Source organism: Colletes latitarsis, chromosome 2 (assembly GCF_051014445.1).
Source record: "Colletes latitarsis isolate SP2378_abdomen chromosome 2, iyColLati1, whole genome shotgun sequence".
NCBI lineage: Eukaryota > Metazoa > Arthropoda > Insecta > Hymenoptera > Colletidae > Colletes > Colletes latitarsis.
Window position 1 is genome coordinate 23,929,602 of NC_135135.1, and position 20,769 is coordinate 23,950,370.

At 42.0% G+C, this 20,769-nt stretch overlaps 1 protein-coding gene across 2 annotated transcripts in view; it reads right to left on the reverse strand.

The window, feature by feature from the left end:
- Nucleotides 1-20,769, reverse strand: part of LOC143351631 (cell adhesion molecule 2-like) — a 102,673-nt gene that overhangs the window by 32,907 nt on the left and 48,997 nt on the right. For both annotated transcript variants that reach the window (XM_076783407.1, XM_076783408.1), the window contains one exon: nt 6,042-6,250. In XM_076783407.1, coding sequence (XP_076639522.1) covers nt 6,042-6,250 — 209 coding nt within the window. The remainder of the gene's footprint in view (nt 1-6,041; nt 6,251-20,769) is intronic.

Here is a 20,769-nt window from a genome sequence, read left to right on the forward strand (position 1 = left end):
TTTGTATCTGGCAAATTTTTTTTTTTTTAATTTTGCATTTGCTACCACTTATCGAAGAGTCGAAAATATGGAGCAAAATTTTACCGTACGAAGCTCCGTTGCCAGGAAAAGTGCCTGGAATAGAGTAGGACTCGGTTCAAGTAGAACGAGCAAATAATGGTCGGACGATCCTGTAAATATTCAGACTCGATTATCTGGAAAACGTAACATTCTACGGGAAATTTTTCAAGAGATCGTAGAACCTACGCGACAAAATAAGTCGAGGATGTGGGATAACATTTTCTCGTACGATGTTTCGTTTCCGAGATAATCGAGTTTAAAAATTTGTATGCGCGTCTGACCACACCTCGATATTTCTACGTGGCCGTGCAGTACTCCCGCGTGGATGAATTTTCATGGCTGAAACGGAGCTGAATCTATGTTTGTTCGTTACTTGAGTTGTTAATTTCGTATTAAGTTCTCCGTTTATAACTTTCACGGATTAAAAACTCCCCTGATTTAATATCGAAATTGCTTATCATCCGAGACCCCGGGAATTCACTAGTATGAACAGTGAGTCAATAATTTCATGCAGGTGAACGTCCGCTGTCACTCCACCTATGATGAGGTGATTGTTCGGGACTTTATACACCTGCAACAAAGGTGTTGGATTACTAGTATCTGGGAGGCAATCAAACGTTGGTTGAAACCAAATAACCGAACACGAGATACTGTTACTATTTACGTTTTTGTACCAACGACGATTAAACTTGCTTAAATACTCTTTTTCGATGCACTCGTTATCACCGATCGTTCGTTCACTTAAAAAAGAAAAAAATACATGATTCTAATTCCCATTAAAATCTACACTTTTAAACCTGATGCCTTTTTCTATCTCTTTGTACATCTGATCGATGCAATTATTAATAAAATAATTCCTCTTCCCAACCACGTATCTCATTATTACTACTTCCAAAGGTGGTTCAAGGAACCAGTTGCTTAATCTTTATACGATCTGAGGTCCATTGAGGAACCCAGTCTCGTTATTTCGTTAATAACTCATGGAACCTAATTGAATTAATTCTCCGCGCTCCGCTTAATTAGGCTATACGCGTTGGCAGCTATGCAATGAACACGTAGAGATCTTGGCAATTTGTCAAATTTTACGACTTCTTCGGAAAGACTTTCTGGCACTCGAATTCACCCGAGATCCGTTCAAATCTTTACCGGCTATTTTGCGTTAAATAAAATCGCGTGTAAGCAAATTTAACTCCGCTCTGCGACAAAACAAGACCGTTTCCGATGCAAATTTCGAGATGAAATATTCGATATCGAGCACTTGCGTTGAAAGAATTTTAATTATTCGCGGAACGTTCCGTTTTACGCCTATATGTCGGGTGAATAAAAAAAAAAAAAAAAAAGTGGGGCTCTCCATATTGAGACAGTTTCGCGTTTCGCGTCGATTTATTCGTCCCGTTTGTCCCCGGGAGCCATCTTTCTCGTCTGGGCGAGAAATTCTGTCGCTCGTGGTGGCCGATAGCTCCGCGAGACCGCAAAGCCCGGGCGAGGGCCAGCGCGACATCGCCCCCGCGCTCGCGAGGATTTAGTAAGCACGGCGAAAAAGCAATTTCGCCCGGTTCTTTGTAATTTTACAACGCGCTATTAGCGCGGAGTAACGAGACACTCGCATGTTGAACGGAGGATTATGTAAAGCCTCGCGGGGGAAATGATGGCCGTTTGAAACTTTCGGTGTGCCCCCCGGAACTCCTGTTTTGCAGGAAGAATTCTGCGCGAAACGCGATGGCGGATCGCGCCGCGCCGTATTGCATCGAACGTGGTACGAACTATTTCCGTATCCAGGAGAATTACCGGCGCGCTAAACGAGGCGTGCCGTACGCCGAAACGTTTTTGAGATAGTTTCTCGTGGAACGAGAGGGCTCGAAACAGCTGATCGCGACGGATATAATTCAATCTTTCCCCCTTTTTTTTTTACTCCCCATTCCACGGTTCGGTCGCATTGACCGCGTTTATCGCCGCGAAAGCGCCACGCGAATCGAGTTATCCGGTTAACAATCGACGAATTTCGAAAGAAATTCGGTTAAACGTCGACAAAAGTATTTACATTTAACAAATAAAAACGAGCCGTCGATCGGCGAAATCGAACGAACCGCGGAGTAAAATTGATTCTATCGCGAATTTAATTTCGCGAGCCGTTCGAAGTCGAATATACACGACGGTTTGTAATTGCTTTTCGATGCTATTTAAGATACGCGAGATTAATTTTCTATGCCGGAGAACACGCGGAAACGTTTCGAACGCTTCTAACGACAGTACGAACGAACCACTGTCCAAGACGGGGTCTGGAAGAATCTATAACGCGGCATATTCGTTCCCAGATCACCTAATAATTCACGAGACGTCGGCCATTCTGCAGTATACATAGTCGCATGAAGAACTACATACTCACCTACAAACTAAAGAATATTTCTGAACCCATTACGCCGCGGACGTGTGTCTATTAAGTCGTTCTTTTTCCGATTCGCGGTTGTCAGAACCCTTAGAATCGTGTCTGCAGCTCATTTACATCCTCGCGGAAACACGAGGCAGATATTCGTTGATCGATGTCGAATCGATCGGATCGTCCTCGAAATACCATCGAACAATTACAACGTCGTTCGCCCTCTGGAAATGCTAAGTCAACGAGCAGCGAAACGACAGAGTTGCCATCATAAAGCAAATATTGAACGGTCACTTCAGCCTCGTTACGCCCGTCTGCCGCGAAAAGTAACGAGTCAAGTGGCCTCTGTACATCCGGTCGGACTAACGCGACTTCTGTGTCGGTACGAATTCTCCATCCACCCCCGGAGGCTGTCGTATATCTACGCCATGATAACGGACCGCAATAGGACACCCAGGGGGGCGCGACCAAGCAATTGCAACCCCCTCTACGGCCCTGCAAATATCCATTTTTTAACCATTACAAATTTTTCCCTTTACAAGACGAGAACAAGCTTTGGAAAAGAAATTTTTCTTGGTTTGGTCAGGACTTTGGTCGTTAAGATTATATTATAATACTGCATTCTAGACTAATGAGTTTCACACCCGTGGTTTTCAATCTTCTATTTGAAAAATAACGATGTATTGAAAACTATGGTGAATCCACAGTCTAATAGTTGAACATCGAATGTAAAATGGTTGAAATTAAGAGATCCAAGAGCCTGAGGATTTGTTCCCCGGACCGTTTCCTAGCGAATATTATACGTGGAAAATTAAAATTCTCTAACAATGATGGCTATCGACGGAAACTATTTCGACAGTTGATTGAATCGTGAAATAGATATGAGGGCGAGAAATTTTCCATAAACGCGTGTTAACATCGTTCCGGACGCGCGATCGCGTGAGGGGGTGGAGAGGAAGGGGGGCCGTTTTTACGATATCGTCGCGTATAATCGTAGGGACCGTCTCGATTATAGATTCGTCGATATCTCGCTGGCTGGCTGGCGCGAACGATTCGTTTCCCCTAAATGCACTGGTCTCGTCGTAAAAATACCAGCCGGGGCGTGCACGAATCGATGCGTCCAACCCGCGACGCCGGAGCACATCCCCCTCTGTTACCGCTCATTAAGAAGCCCGACTCGAATTCGCAAAGTTCCGCGGAACAAGGGGGGTGGAGATGGGGGTAGGGGGCCAGCGATATCCAGCGCGCCATATTTCAGAAGAAACGTTCGGTTATTGTTCCATCCAACTTCTCGACTGCGATAAATCCCCCTGACGTTGGTCTTCCCTCTGCCGAGGGCGTTTTTTCATCGCTGCTTCGGCCCTGGCCTCTCTCAAAAGATTCCACGGCAGCCCCGTGGGGCACGGTTAGTCTCCCCGCTGTTTAAATTTCCCGCCATTTATACGCTTCATCCCACGCGCGCCATTTTCTGAACGCAACGCTCGTTCGCAGAAATTTTTGTACCGACGCTATTCTCATTGATTAGAGAATTAAATAAACAATCGCGTTTATTTTTATATATTTTTTTAGCGCAATTGTTTATATATTGAACGATATACCAGTGGATAAAAGAGTTTTGCGAATTCTATTTCTAGGCTCCCTGATTTTAGGGATGAAATAGAAAGTTAGGTTAATCTTTATATGGAGCGCGGGGACGTTTTTTCGTTGGGACGTCGCCATGGATTTCCTGAAAAGATTTCGATGAAGCCTCCAGGGCTGAACTCGGTTTCCGAGAGACGTCGATTTGAATGAAATTGGCAGTCTGGTAATTGGAAAACCGTAGGTACAATATTAACCGAACATGTCCATAAACTTTTCCGAAAAATGGGGCCAGAATTTAGGAAATTGCGTTCGCGTTGCAGTGTGCGCTGGCGACTGTACCGTTTTAACGAGAACGCGGAAACGCAGGAGGCTGCGACGCCGACTTTTTTTGCCCGGAATTAAAAACCCGTTGGTACAAATTTTTTATCGTATTATTAACTTTTCAACAGGTTATTCATTCGGTATTAATAAAACATTTTAATATCGAATGCGAGCGCAATGTAACATGTTATGAATTGAACGTGATATAATTGTATTCCACGCGTTTGCATATAATCGGCTGAAATTTGTCACACGCACAACGGAAACATTAATTATCATAGCATCATGAACATCCGTGGAAAAATGACAATTTTTTACATTCTCATTTACAATTATATGCGATTGAAAAAACTTCGCTGTGAGCGCTGTAACTTTTAAACTGACCAAGCTTATCGTTACTCCGTGTACAGGTGCACAGGTAATTCATGGTATATCAAGTGACAATAATAAGCTAAGGTACGTTCGACACGTGGACAGAATAAATGTTTCAAATTTTGTTTGTTGATCCGTACTGTCTAGAATATTCCGATGTATTTGTCGGAATTAATTCCTTGTTATACGATCGCTTAAAAACCCAATTTGGTTTGAAATAAATGCTACCAACGTCGGCGTATTCAAATTTCACGCGATTGTATGCAACGTTACGGAGTAAAATTGTATCACTCGCAGTTCGAAACACGTTATTACACTCGTATTTAATATTAAAATGTTTTGTTAATAATGAACCAATAACCCGTTGAAAGTTAATAATGCAATGAAAAATTTATTCCAACGGTGTTTCAACTCGCGGGTCAAAAAGTTATCACACAGCCTACGCTGCCACTCAACCGCGGCCACTCTCGTTAAAACAGTACGGTTACTAACACGTACCGACCAAACATAATTTCCCAAATTCTGACCTCTCTTCCCGCGAAAGTTTATGAACGTATGCAGCTAATATTGTAACTACGGTTAGCGTGGGCACGGACCTACCGTTCCACCGCAATTTTATCGAATTCTGCATCTCTTGCCGACTTTCATCCGTGTCAATATGGCCGATAACCGATATTTGTATTTCTGGGACCACGCGTATAATACGAATAAGAATTTTAATTTAAATATTGACTCCTTCAAAGACGAGAAAAATCGATTTACGTACAAAATGCTAAAAAGATGTAAGAAATAATGTCATTGAAAGAATTCTAGGATCAAGAAATTATATTATGTCGAGGGAAATATGTAGTATACAACGTTCTAAAATCAAAACGTTACTCCTGCAGAATATTATAGAGTTTTCATGTGTCAGTGAACGCGTTGAAACGAACAAGTATAATAAGGGAAACGAACGAAGTTTCGACTAGGAGAACGCTAGAGATCCTCCATCTTTGATAGTAACTTACAATGATCTTTCTTCGCGAAGTGATTAAAAATGGCCACGCGTTTAGGATCGGTGGCGCCAAATGGATAGCAAAGAGAGAAAAACCGATGTTTCGCGATCGTAAAATCCTTTAATTTATGGAAGTGGTGTATATTGGATAGCAGATATTATTAATAAATTCCGGAGACGTTGGTCTTCCCGGAGGCCAGGGGCGTTTTCTTCGTCGCGGCGCCCCAGCCTCTCGAAAGATTTAACAGAGGCCCGCGGGGCACGGGCTCGGGTTTAAATGAAGAAGAAAGAGGGTTGAGGAAAAAGGTTGAGAGGGGAGGGGGAGTGGATGCTCACCTTCACCGTCAAGTTCCCGATGGGGAAAGTCTTGACGACCGGGGTCTCTTTCGGGGCGTAGCGATAAAACTCTCGACCCCCTTTGTACCACTTGACGGCGTATAAAGGATCCCCCTCGGTGTCATACCAGCAATTCAGTATCGCCGAGTCACCTTTCTTCACGGCCGTCGGTATCTGGATGCGCACTTCTCGCAAACCGGAGCAAATTCCTGCAACAGACAGGTGTTTCTGTTTAGCGTCGGGCCTATTTGATCGCTCTGTCGTCTACACGCCCCCGCCCGTCGCATTTTTCCCGAACGCGAGACGTTCCTGGATATGGTGTAACTTCTTCATTGTCAGTTACACGCTACAACCCCCCCACTCCTGCGCAAAAACTTTCGACTAAACCAACCGGGGAATAGGAGAAACCGAAACCGTGTGCAACAATTTCAGTTTGCATCGTTTTAGGGGTCCAAAAGTTATGGAAAATGGAATAAAGCAATTTTATTTTTGAATATTCGAGCAAGTTTGCTTCAATGTAGAAGCTTGCGTTAATTTTTGAAAAATTGCAAATACCAATATCGCGGTCCCGTAACGTTTTAATCTAAAATTTTAATTCAGAACACAATTCCAGGCTACAAACCTGGTCGTAAAAATGAACGGACGGGAGTGAAATTTTTTAGTCATGACTCCACGTTTCGTCCCCCATAAATTAGAATTCGAAGGTTAGGCGAACACACGTGCTACGGAGAAATTAAACGCAGAAGGGACGAGGTGTAATTCTTGCACGATGCTTTGGTCTCCAAAAAATTTTGTATAATTCTGGAAATCCTCGCGGGAGTTTAACGGGCAATTAACGAACGAATCTTACGTCAATTTCTCGAGTAATCAATTGTCTGAATTACTGGAATACGTTCCTTTGGATGTTGTACGTCGCATGTGATTTATGCATGACGGTGCACCGTCCCATTTCAAGCGACTAGCCAGACAGTTCTTGAACGATTTTCTAACAGACGAGTAAACCCTGCAAAAGCTATTGCCTGGCTCGTACACCACGATGGATTCTTATTTTTGGAGATAAAAACGTTTGTCCATTCTCCTATTGTAAATATTTAAATGCTTCGTCGGTTCAGACGAGTGGGCTGCTAATAATAAACGCGATGAAACACCTAGACTGTTCGAAAAATCGAAAAGCTTTCGAGTGTGGCTATTTTCAACATTTCCGGCAACCCCAATTGGGCAAATTTTATTCCCCAAACAACGAACAACAATTTCAAACTCGTTGATAAATTAACGTTCGAGGGATAGATTATTTTATTATAACGTCGATTTCCATTTTGTAAAACTCTAGGATTTTCTATCGTTTGTATTTTTAACTCTCGCATAATGGGATCGATCGAAAGTCCAAGAAGAAGAATTCCTGTAAATTTTTTCGGGATTAGGGTGTGTTTTCTCACCGGAACGCCTAATAGCACCGGAGGAGCACAGTCGCTTATCGTTTAATTTGAATATTAATTATTTCACGGGCGTATAAATATTCCGGAATTAATTTTGTTTTTAGCATTTTTCGTGGGTAAAATAAAATTCATACAACGCCCCGTGTTAAGCCGTTGCATGCGCGCCAAGTATAGAGGGAAAGGTCCCGGCTTAAAGGGAATTTAGTCCAATGAATAAGTAGAATGTGGACACTGTCGAGTAATATTTCCTTACTCGCAGACGTTACGAGGGCTGACTAAAATGTCTGACCCAATACGACCCGCAATTCCTTCCGGAACTAATTTTCTCTTCTCTCTGCAATACTTGGTATCATTCGGACGAGTTCGAAATCTACAATGAGTACGTAGATCAGACCACGGGTCGAAAGCAACGATTTAACTTTGGAAAACGACCGCGTGAATTTTAACAACTCGATATATTTATCTCTATCGAAATTGTAATTGCGATAGACGAAAATTATTGATAAAAAAATGAATAACGAAGGTGGCTATTTTAAAATTAAAATTCTATATAATATATGAAATTAAATATAGAGATATTCGTGTTACTACCAGCCCCGTCGAGACGCTAAAAAGTAATAATTGATAATGAAAGTAGTAAATATTAAAGCACTTGTTAAACGACTCGAACCGGGCGCAATAAATACAGCTTTATCGACGCAGTATAATAATAAAACATCCATTCGAAGTTTTAAACGCGACGCCGTAGGAAAAGATAACAACGAAATCTTGTTAATACACCGAATCGTAAATTATATTCGTAGATTAAGGTTAATCGCAGGTTAGGTTAATTACAGCACGCAGGGCTCGGGGATCCCGCTTTTCCAACCTTGATTACATATTTATGTCTGCATCTACATATCATATTTTATTCAATTCGTCGATGAACATTTTACACGACTACGGCGCAATAAAGACGTATTATTAATACAGAAGCAACGCTAATGGAAGTAGATACACGTAGTTCTACGCGCGAAACGCGTCGGGAATGTGAATTGTAGCTTTTAATTTGATTTGGTCGGCCGTTCGAGTCTACCTGCAACTTCAGATATTACTTTTTCTATTAAATTAAATATGTATTTACCTCTGTTGCGCGTAATCGGTTAAAATGGAAGACGTTCGTTGGACTTTTCGCGGATGATTATTATCCATTTATTCACGGGGGAAACCCCCAGTAAAAGTTAGTAAAATAATTAACGTACAATACGTCGGATAGTTTTAGACTTTTTAAGGATTCCTACATTCGGTACGCAATTTTTCTACAAAAAGTACACGCAAAACGAACCACGATATTTTTTTCTAAATTAATTTTTGTAGGTTTCGAGATACGGAAAAATCGTTCGCGAGAAACCCGTTCGAAACAATCTGGCGAAGGTGTAGAAATGCTCGATGGAAGAATTCATTCGTTGGTAGCGTACTAGCAATCGACCTCGGACTCTCCAACAATTCTTCAACAGACTGACCAACTCCTCAATCGCGCGGCTCTCTTGAACCGTCGCGCACACAGCGCACTTACTGCGATGGTTTCCGTATGCCCAAGGCTTCGCGTACATTTTTAGAGTCTCTCCAGACACACTTCACCCCGAACCTTCAAACCCAAACATATCCACGGGATCTCCACCGCACTTGTCCAATACACTTGTCGTTCACACCCGACGTCCATAGAGATTTGTTCGCTCCCACAATATTGGGAAGCACAGCGACGTAATAACAATAATGGACCGTTCGCCAAATTCCCGCGCCCTTAGTCCGACATCTTCCCTATTTGCACCGAATTTCACCCGACAGGGGACTCAGTTTGTTCGAAAAAGCAAAAATATGTGATTGCAAATCCATTAGGTTGGTCCACAAATAATAGAAACATAAATCAATCTATCTACACACAGTGCTTAATTGCCTGTGCCGTTGACGCGATTTTAAATTAATTAGAGAGAACGTAAACCTTCGATTAAACGTAAGAAAACATTTAAACTCGAAGCATTGAGCTTAGCACTCAAAATAATCTCTGATAATATCGTGATCTATATTACAAAATTGTAATAATAGAAATATGAATTTTAATTATTTAATTAAATTAATTGGAAAAAATATACTGCGAGTTGAAGATGTTATAAAATTGTAGTAACGGTGGTCTCGAAGATCGAGTCGCAATTTGTTAATTAGCATGCAAATTAGTACCGAATGGAAAATGTATGAACCGCCTTGAGAGGTAAGGAGCGACTTTGGGAACTCCCTAATTCAAGTCGCCAGTTATAGTCGCAACAATATTTCGCAGATATCAGCGAAACTTGCAGATTCTGTTCATTAAAGTTTCCCCGATTGTCAGCTCTCGAAGAGTTTGACGGACAACTGTAAACGGAAGTTGTTTCCTCCCAAGAATTCAAGTCGGACTCCGAGGAGGAAATCTATTGATAGCTCGGACAGCTAAATTAATAGGACTGCCGGGCAACGAGTGAATGATACGATTGTCAACTTCGATTCTTTATTCGTCGCGAAACTCTATTTAAACTGTTCCAGTTCGGAGTCTAAAAGCGAGAGGAATTCTTTTTTTTCTTTTTTTTTTTTTTGACGAATTCTTAAGGCAAGTTTGCGGAACAGAATGCCCGCTATTTTCTAACCGCGCGTAAACCGTTGATAACGGATTCTATATCAACAGTTAAATCTTGGGAAATACGGAGTTTCGTTCAGTTATGTGCTTTTTATTTACTCGGAAAGGAACGTCCCGGGCGATATTCTCGGGCATTTGCTGCTTTGGAAGCAGGCCTTAAAAATATGCAAACCAGCAGGGAGACCGGAAAAGTAGAACGCCGGAATGAAGAAGCCGGTTAAACCGTTGTTACAATTTTCGTTTCGAATAAATAAACGACCGCCTGTTGTACAAGCACGGTTCTGCTTTTCCCCTCACTCGTTAAACGTTTCGATTCATCGTTCGGGATTCTTTTTAATAACGATTCGTCGGTCTTTGCCTGCGTGTTCGCGCAAGAACTGTTCGTTTATAAACGAGGAACAAAATTGTTTTTATTATCCATCGAAAGAATTACTTTCAATAAACAAATGTTATTTCGCGAGAGACAAGATACAATATTAAAAGTTTGACGGATTTAATCCGTGGATGAAGAGCTATCGCGGGTCAAAGTTGACCCAAGTTCGCTTTCCGCTTAACTGACGGATCTTCCGCCGTCCGACGGTTAAACTTTCATAATGTAATATCCGACCTTGTGTACAGTTAGCTTTAACCAGCTATAACTTGCTTAACAATGTGAAATTCGATACGGGATCACTGACGGACTGTTTTCAAAACTTCGAGACACAGCGAACGAAAACCGTACTTCGACTTTTCGCGTCGTACGTGTCGAGGACTTGGTCGAACCCCGGAATTTTTTAATTTTATATTTACTATTGATAGGAAGAATTATTTTGTAACATTTCACCGAGATTGTCAAACGTCAAGAACAGTCGGACATTTCGATTATCGATCAAGGTTATAAATATATTTCAATAAATATACCTGCCCTGTAGATTTCATTTTCAACGCGTCGATCAACGTAGAAATGCCCCAAGAATTCACCAAATACGAGAGAGGGTAGAATAATTGAGTTTTCTTCGCTACAAAACGCATAAGTTCGGCTAGTACGGTCCATTTCCCGACTATTCCGGAGAATCGAGGTTCCAGCGTCGCTCGAACAGCAACGTTGCCCCGTATTTCGCTGAAAATCGGATGGTAAACATGTCGACGGGGGCAAAAAAAAGCGCGTTCGCGACACTGCATTCTTTACGAGTTCCAAAGAGGAAATAACGCGGGGTCGGAAAAATTTGTGTGCGGTTTTCGGTGGCCAGTGGCTGTAATTTCGCACGCATATTTCAACGGCGGTTCGCCAAATGGAACAACGTACTGCCTCGAAGACGCGGGGGCCACGAAAGCCCCGGGACAAGGATTAACGAAATTCGAAATTTAATCAACCGTTTCGAGCATCCACCGCGTCGCCGTTCGCCAACCTGGGATTTATTTAAGAGCACCAACAGATGGGTATCGCGTGAACTGGGTAAAGTGAATCCGGTCGACCTGGAACGGCGGGACTTAATATCGTAAAAGCTAGTTAGGTAAAACGCGTCCTAACGATATCTCGCTAAGGGGAAGGTGGATGCAACGAAACTGCCGTGTATACAAATCTGCAGGGAGCGTGTCCTGAATGCGTGTTGGTCGATGACGAGAGTCCACTGTCTGATTGCGTTCTCTAACGACTGAGCGTCGACGATTCAACGACGATCTTACCGCGGCCTTTGAACGTGCTCTTAACGACAACCACGGCCCGGAATGACAATCAGGGCTGGCCGAAGGTACCCGACAACTCGCTCAATTGCCCCAGGGGCGCCACGTGCTATGCAACGTCACGTCACGTGCCCCAAACTCCGCCAAGAATTAATCAAAGTATTAGATAAACGGACGCAAATAATCCAGGAACATCGAGTGGAGTCTAAAAATTTAATTAGCGATGAAAATTTCTATGACTGACGAACCTCTCAAATTTTGTAACCTACGAGTGGAATTTAACTGCGATATTTAGTAATGTAACGCGAGGACACCTCCTGTTAGAATTGTCTTAACAACGAACCGCCACAAGAGATAATATTGTAACGATATTTGTTGTTCCCCAGATAAAAGTTAAAGTGTTTAAGAACTGATTAAAATATCTTGAGGGAACGCACACAGCGCCCCAGAGAGGAAAGAAGAATATTAGCGAGAAACGTTAACTCTAATCAAGAAGAAGAAAGTCTTCAACTGTGTTTAATCGATACCATCGAGCAATAAGAGGATTACAATTACGATTGGCCAGAATCTCACCGGGATCGTTAGTTGGGAGTGCCCTTCATCTTTGTTACAGGGAAGCAGATCGTTCCATAGAGCTTTAAATCGTTCCCAAGAAGAATAAAAGTGTTGCTCTCTTTACTTGCCGCAATTTATTACATCTTCCGTCGTAACTTCTCGGTGCAACGACCATTAAGCTTCAACAACTAGCCAAATCGTTCTGTGTCAAATACTCCGGGTACCCGAAGAGTAAGTGACTTTATTCGATCGGAACAACGAGTATAATAATTTTAACCGGAATATATATATATATATTATATATATATATATATATTATGTCCCGTTTGGCGTCTTCATCGTCGGAGACAGATTATATCGGTAGGAGCTTTTGTACCCGAAGAAAGATGAAGATATTGTTCCTCGTTTAAGAGAGGAAACATGGCTTCTTTGCTTGCACAACCGGAATTTATTACTTCTTCCATTGGGAAGCGGTACTCCGGCCTGGTTCTCAACGAGGCAACGACCATTAACTTTTACAACTGTCTGCGTAACTCCGTGCCAAATACTTATGTTGCGGTAGGACGTCGGCCGTGACGACTCAATGCGATCTTACCGAGTACTTCGAACGCGTTGCTCGCGTTGGTCGCGGTTAAAAAGAAAGATGGATGCGATTGATTGGGAACTCGAGCGACCGATCATAAATTCGATACGCTCTGACCCGTTCACCGAAACCGCGAGGACGTATTCGTTTTATGGAAAGCTTAAATCGTAACCCGCGTAAGAACGTATCGCTCTTTATTCAAGACGTAATACTCCGTTTGCTTCTTTATTCGAGCGACTACAATTTCTTATTTCTCGCCATTGTAACCGTACCTCCAAGCCTTATTCCACGTCGAGGCAACGACCATTAGCTTTTACAACTGTCTACATTACTCTATGCCAAATACTTATGCTGCACCGGCAACTACTTACGGGTAGATGCAGCCAAATGGTAATTACAGTTACTTGTTTGCCGTATTCTAAACTGTAACGGTGAAGAAGATGGTCTCGACCCTATAGTCTGTAGTTGATGCGTTGCGGTGGATGTGCCTGGCGTGCACGTTTCGCGCTGAAAGCTTTAACTTTCCTTTCTAACAATGCTCCCGGGGATTCTTTGCAAATCAACGTGCGGTGAGTGGGAAATTACTGGATTTTAATCACGCCAACAGACCGAGGATGCCACTACGTACCTTGTATAGGCGGAATTATGAAAGCATAATAATTTCCACCGGATACGGGGAAACTTTATGCTAACTTAAGCGGCCCAGGTTCGTCCAAATAAACAGAACGCGGTGCAATCTACCGGGTGCCCAACGAGGTCCGGACCGAACTTGAACTAAGCGCTGCAGAGGTCAGATGAAAAAATTTCCTACAAACTTACGTTCGAAAATTCTTTAAAAGATAAAAGATTTAAAAGATACGAGCTTTTAGAGATATATCGTGACACTTGTAAGGAATATTTGAAAGAGTTCGACGTTGTGTCTTTTTAATAAAGCATTTTATCTGACCTCGGTAATAGTACAAGTTTGGTCCCAACCTTTTTGGACACCCACTATGTATCAACGCCTTTCAACCGTTGAAAATTTCATACTTCTTTACTGCCTACAATTTTTAACGAATATTGTCAATATCGTAGAAGTACGACTATCGAGAAATGATATTTATGATTTCTATAAATTTAAGTATAAAATCTGAAATTCTCCAGTCTAGCGTTAGTAAGAGAGAACCTCGCCTTGGCTATACGATATTTAATTTAAGCTTGATGTTTCGTTGCTTGTAGATGGAAGAATATTAACGAATATGGGTCGCATAATTATTCATTTTCGCGTCGTAACGTTTAGTCAAACGTTAGTTGCGTCTACGTTGCCGGTTTTCTAGCACTGCAATTTGCTTTCTCATGTACGAAATGCATGTTGATCATTTCGGCTAAGCACTGAACATAATGTCTGTAATATTCGTGGCAGCACTCCGTATGTCTATGATCATTTCCCATTATAGATAATGGTCGAACATAAACGGTGAGAACGTGTGTTTATTATTATGCTTATTTTTCAATGCCGGATAGAACATTGGCAGATCGATTTAAGATAGTTAGGCGATCATAAGATTGTTGGAAAATTTTAATAAAACATCCTACGTCTCTAAGCATTCTAAAGATACGGATTTTTTTGCACGTCAGGAATCGTGAAACGTCGCTGAAGGCACCGAGAATTTTAGCGCGCATAAATGTATAAAATCGTTTTCTGTATTCGAGCTACTCAATTTTTCAGAAAAGAAAACAGCCTGGACTTAAAAATATTCACCGCAACGTATCACTTCTGTCTATCCGGCTCATTCTTTCACTCCCAATATAGCTATGCACATTTAGAATTATCGAATAATATATTCGACGACGTCTAGATTTTCTAAATCTGTACACGAGCTTTTGTATAAATGATCACATCAAAACAAGACGAAAATGTTCTTCTATATTTGGGGTTAAATATATTTCCTCGAAGCGAACGTTTCGCCCAAAAATTGCCCAGAAAATTTCAACGAAAGTTCGCCGACTCGCAGAGCAACCAAAAACGAGGAACGTATATTTTTTCAGCCCCCGGCTAAAGTTAAGGGATGCAATTACCCTACGGAAGTTTCAGCTCCCCGATGTTATCGCGAACATTACCGAATACACAAAGAAGTTACAAAGGAAAATTAGGTTCGACGCGTTATTCTTTGTTATTAATTGCGGTATCAGCGTCGACCGGAAAGTATAGTCGTTTATAAATTCGCGATAAAAAATAGTTATCTGCTTCGTATAAGAAAAAAAAAAAAAAAACAGGGAAAGATGCAAAGGAACTAAAAGTTTGATAACACGGAAAATAAAGGAGATACAAAGAATTTTTTGTTGCAATTTTTTATCGCGACGGGCACCATGTTATTTTCCGCAGAAAACCATAAAACATTCGTCCGAAGAGCTACTTTATATCTCTCGACAGTTTCCGAGATAGCATCAGACGGGTGAAACTTGCGGAATAATTTAAACTTGAACCACCGTGGTTGAAAAAAAAAACGGAAGCATAATTCTTGTCCCTTGTTTCTGGCCTCTGAAATCCGCCGTCGTCAAAATCGACGTCGTACGTCGCGACGACGTCCTTTGATGGCCCAATCCCGTACGCTGGTCGAAGATCAATTCCGAATCGGTACGGTTTAATTCAGTTCCAGACCAAGTTCCGTAATATTGTACCAGACGACGTTGTATATCTTCCTATTAATCGAATGAACGATTATTAACGAACTGATAGCTCGTTCGTTCCTCCTGTCCATTACAGACTTCCGATAAACTAGGCGCGTACACTATTTCGGATCTATCGGACGTTTCTATAGCGTAAACGCATCCAATTAACTCTATCGTAATAATAATCCATCTGCAATCTGGATCTCGTACTGTATAAAAAAAAGTTTCAGTTTGCCAGAAACGGATCGTCGAGATTTTAATTAATTCGTCGCGACAGCTCATTTTTTACACGGTCAATCAGCTTAGAAATCGTCGAAACCGTTTGCACGATTGCGATTTCGGTAAATTCGTACCTACGCTTTCAAACCCCGATGTTTTGCATTTTTAATTGAACAAATCCAACGGTAATTTTTGCTTGCAACCGTTCAATATTGCAGTTTAATCTGCAACGAAACCCGTCGAGTCAAGCCAATCAGGTACACGTGTATCCGACAAATATTCAAAGTCATTTCGTTCGAAAATAAAGCCACGTATGAAACAAAAAAAAAAATTTCATTCTACATTCCCAATTCACATTGTCGCGTAGAACGACCGTATCGTCGTTTGTACCACCGGGCACCCGGGTATAATAGGTTTGTAACGTACCGAAATGCCTGTTCGAACCTTCTGTATTCTTCGAGTACCAAGAGACAAACATTATAGTTCGCCTGCAATGTATGGTTACTGTAGAGACCCGTGCCTGGTGAGGATGGTACATCAACCGAATAACGTCGAACTAAACGCAGAGGAGAGTTAGTTGAGATTTCGGAAATCGGTATCGGCTGCGAGTAATAGTGAGCAGTGGGAAATAATTTGATACTTGTATTGGCGGGTCACCACAGTTACCAAACATTTATTTAGGAAAACGTTGAAGCTTGTTTCACACATTCCAGTGTTCTCTGTTTAAGATTTTAGATATTAGCATAGCTTTATGAGAGGTAATTGCCAATGAACGCGTACCACTCGTCGATGGTTTTCTACATTTTCTATCAAATTTAGCGGTATCAGCCACCAAAATGAAGTACCTTTCGAAGAAGAACGAAAATAGGTCTCTAATTGACACGAGTATCCACGCTGTGATCGGTCGAGAGTCATAAAAGACGTTTCGACACTCGTGTCGCGACAATTATTAGACATTCAACGCGAATGAAGAAACTCAAACTATTTCGAACCGGACGATAGTTGGTCAATTAACAACAAAAGGCTGGCAATCGAATTGTTTTCGAAACTAAAACTGAGGACACGTAAACAGTGTTAAATATAATTTGAGTCGTGGAAAATATCTTCGGCTATTTCTCGCGTCTATTATATTCTCTATTAATTTTGTTTAATATTATTGAAATCTGAAGGCGATCGATAGTCCCTTGGCTCGTAATATCGTGCTCGTGGTCCGACTGCGTACCGAATTACTGTTTAATATTTCACGCTTTTCGAACGAATTAATTTATGATACTTTCTTCTCGCGGTTCCGTCGCCTTCTGGCCGATTGGCAATGGCAGATTGGACGTTCGTTCTGGCGCGTGATAAATTCAGTGACTGACTGTGACACACACGCACGGCCTCAAATTGAATCGTAAAGCAAGAGATTAAATTGGTCGAGAACGTTTCTGTTGGAATTAAATATCCACGGCGAGCGTCGATGAATATATTTGGAAGATACTTTTCGTTTTAGAATTATAACGAAATAACAAGCAAGTCTCTTGGTCGAAAAAGACGGAAACGTGGTTCGAGATCGACGCTAGGAGTCTATAAATTCCGAAGCTAGTAATTTGTAAATTCGTTAAGAGGATGCCCAGACGGATTTAGACAGAACCTGGCGATTCAAGCATTATCGGGTACATGAGGGCAGATCGGAGAGGAGTAAATTCAACGGGTAAATAGAAGACTTCGGGGCAAGGACCTTGTACATAAGGCAGCAAAGACGACGAATCCATTTCTGGCACATATTCAGCCAGCCAGAATGTTGGAACAGAGGAGCACTGTGGTCGAGTTTACGAGATCAATAAGAATATCAAAGACACGAATTTTGGATGGAGAGGCAAGAATACTCGAGGGAACAAATCGCATCGCAATAATCATGGAAACCCTGCAGGGATCGGGGAAGTATAAGTTTAAAGTAGCTCGACGAAACAAAAAGTAGCTTTTTTGTGAAAGACTATGAAACAAAGATTACTGCGTAAGCTAACATAGCAGGTACCAAATTCGAGTCTGGAAATTCATATTTTTATTGATAGAATAAATGAAATGGGGGCTTCGTAGAGGGCTATCTCAACCCCTAAATATAATGATTCCTTACTGTAAGTACTTCTTATATTCCCTACGTACATCTAACTAAAATTTTCACGATATCCGTTCCGTACAGAAACATTAAAGGAACCACGGAACTATTGTCACTTATTTTAATCTCCGCCAAATTTACTCGAGACAATTACCAAGCATCGGAAACGCCCAGTCTGTTGTTCCCAGAAATGAAAAATTTGCCCGTCGTTCGCCATAGTGCGTCTACTTTTCACGTGGCTCTCCCTCTTTTCGACGTGGGTAGGAAAAAAGAGGATAAAAACCGAACAAAAGAACCCCCGGGAGGGGGTGGAAAAATGAAAAACAGTTCGAGGGGAGCGAGAGAACGTGGATCGAACCCTGCCCCCGTAACGCATCGCAGCGGAGGCGAACGCGGGGCTCTGGAAATTAGGTTGTTAAGATTTAATCGGACACAGAGGCATTTTAAGCGTCCCGCTCGTTCCCTCGGTTAGGGTAGCGCGGGTGAAATCGACGGAGGGGCGGGTGGGGGATGGAGGTGAGCAGCAGCGACGTCGCGGGGGGCCGAGATTTAAATTACACGGACTTCCTTGAACCTCGGTCGAAGTCGTCGGCACGCTGTCCGGGCGAGATAGCGGGGATCGTTAAGATTTCTGGCGGATTCCGTTCGCCCGGAATTTCATTTGCGACTTCGTCGAGTTCACCTTTGCTCGGCCGTCGTAATTTAATCGTCGATGCAATTGGCAGCGCGCATCCCCGCGGCAACGACGGAGGGCGAAACCGGGAGGTTACTCGTAGCCCGTTTAAGAAAAGCCCAGCGAATTCATTACGAGGCACGACTGCGACGACTACCGCCGACGATTAACCCTTTCGCCACGGTCGTACGCCGCCAGCAACCGGTACTTCATCGTTTCATTAACCCCGATGCACGATTATTATTTTTGGATTTAATTTAACGAACCTTCGCGTTTTCCACTCGTTTGTTTCTTAGACAGAATCGTCCCCCTTTGTTTAGACATATTTTAGAGCGCAAAAGGTGTCGCAGCTTGGGAAATAAATAGCAATCGAAAGGGGGAATATCTGAGAATTTAATTGCCGACGATGGAATGGACCGTACAGAGCATCGAATAGTAATTACAATTATTCGAGATGGCTGTTAACGCGTACGATGCACATTTATTTTGCAAGAATGCGAGGTAACCGTAACGAACCGAAACGTGCAATAAACAGCGGCTTCGAACAGAACTTGTTCGTAAAACTGGAGTTGCCTGTAACTGCGGCAGTTGTCGTGTTTTAAAACAAAACAGGTTATTATATGCATTACGAAATCTTCCGCGGTGCATGTTGGATTTAAATATAGCACCGTATGGAAAACTACGATGCAGAAATAATGTTTTTAATATCCGATGAGTATCTCCAGTCGAAGAACATTTTTAGTATCGATTTATATGTATAGCACGGTTAATTGTATAATGATTCTTATGCTAGAATCCGGTTAAGACCGTCCCGTTTCGTTTCTATGCTCTCGTGCGACACGCGTTCGTCTAATTGGAGTGTAGAACCTTCGTCAGGCTTCTCACTGTCAATGAAATCTATGCACAGTCGATACTTGTACTTTCCTGGCTGCCATTGAAAGCGACAGAGGGCAAGAACTATCGATTTCCCTGGGTCTAAAAATATCAGAAAAATGGTTAAAAAAGTCTGTAACCTCTCGAAGATTCAAATTCTGGTACCCGTAAAATTCACTCTAAAAAATAAATCTGTATCTTATTTTGTTACGTCGAAAGATCGAGTGGAAGTGCAGCTTTCAAATTGCCTCGAACGCGGTGGTGTTTGATTAAGTTTCGGTTGTCGAAAGCAATAAAATCTGATACTGTCTAATTCAATAGTAAGTTCTGCAACGATGTTTGTTTCCTGTTTTTTTGTTTCTTTGAGAGTCTGATCGTCTGGTAGATTGGTACAGCGTGATTGCCAGCTTGCGCTTTCTCTCTTTAAAACAAACAACGGACGGAGCGCATGCCAAGCGATCTAGGTGCAAACACTGAGCGAAGAGTCGAGAGGTCGACGGTAGAAGCATAGTGAGTTTGCTACCCCGATAGCCTTGACCGTCCAAAATTCTTGAAAAAGATCGTATCACCCTCGAGTCGCGCGGGGGATGACGAGTAAAATCGACGTTAGCGGCGCGAGGGTCAACCCTCGTACGACGAATGTCACTTGAGACCCTACCAGTGCGTTTTTCACAGTCGAGACTGTGACCCTCGAGTCACAAAATACGAGGTATTTACCTACAGGTGGGCAATCCTTTAGGGGATGATTCCATACGCCAAAATAAGACGAACGTCGAGAATTAAGAAATTCACTTGAAGGACATCTTGTTCTCTAACAGCCACGAGAACAGTTTCTAAAAATATTTCTATGGGACACACTTTAATTGTCTTTGGAAACGAGACAAAATATGTTGAATATACAGAGTGTTCGACCACCCCTGGGAAAAACTTTAATGGGAGATTCTAGAGGCCAAAATAAGACGAAAATCAAGAATATCAATTTGTTGATGGTGGCTTCGTTAAAAAGATATTAACAATTAAATTAAAAAATTTTAAATCGTTCTGGAAAAATTATTTTTAGTTGCAGGGGTCAATTGTAAGCATTTTTGGTCATTAGACATACCCCCGAAATCCTACTCAGTTTCGAGAAAAAAATTCCTTACCGAAAATTTCATGTCTGACCATAGCGTCGATATGTATCACTGAATTTTCATGCGAATTTTTAAAACGTCATAACTTCTGAACGGATTGGACGATTTTAATGTTTAAAAAAGCAAACTACGCGTATTTTGATGGAGAATATGTACAAATCGTAAAAATATTCGAAAAGTTGGTCCTTGACCCCGCAAAA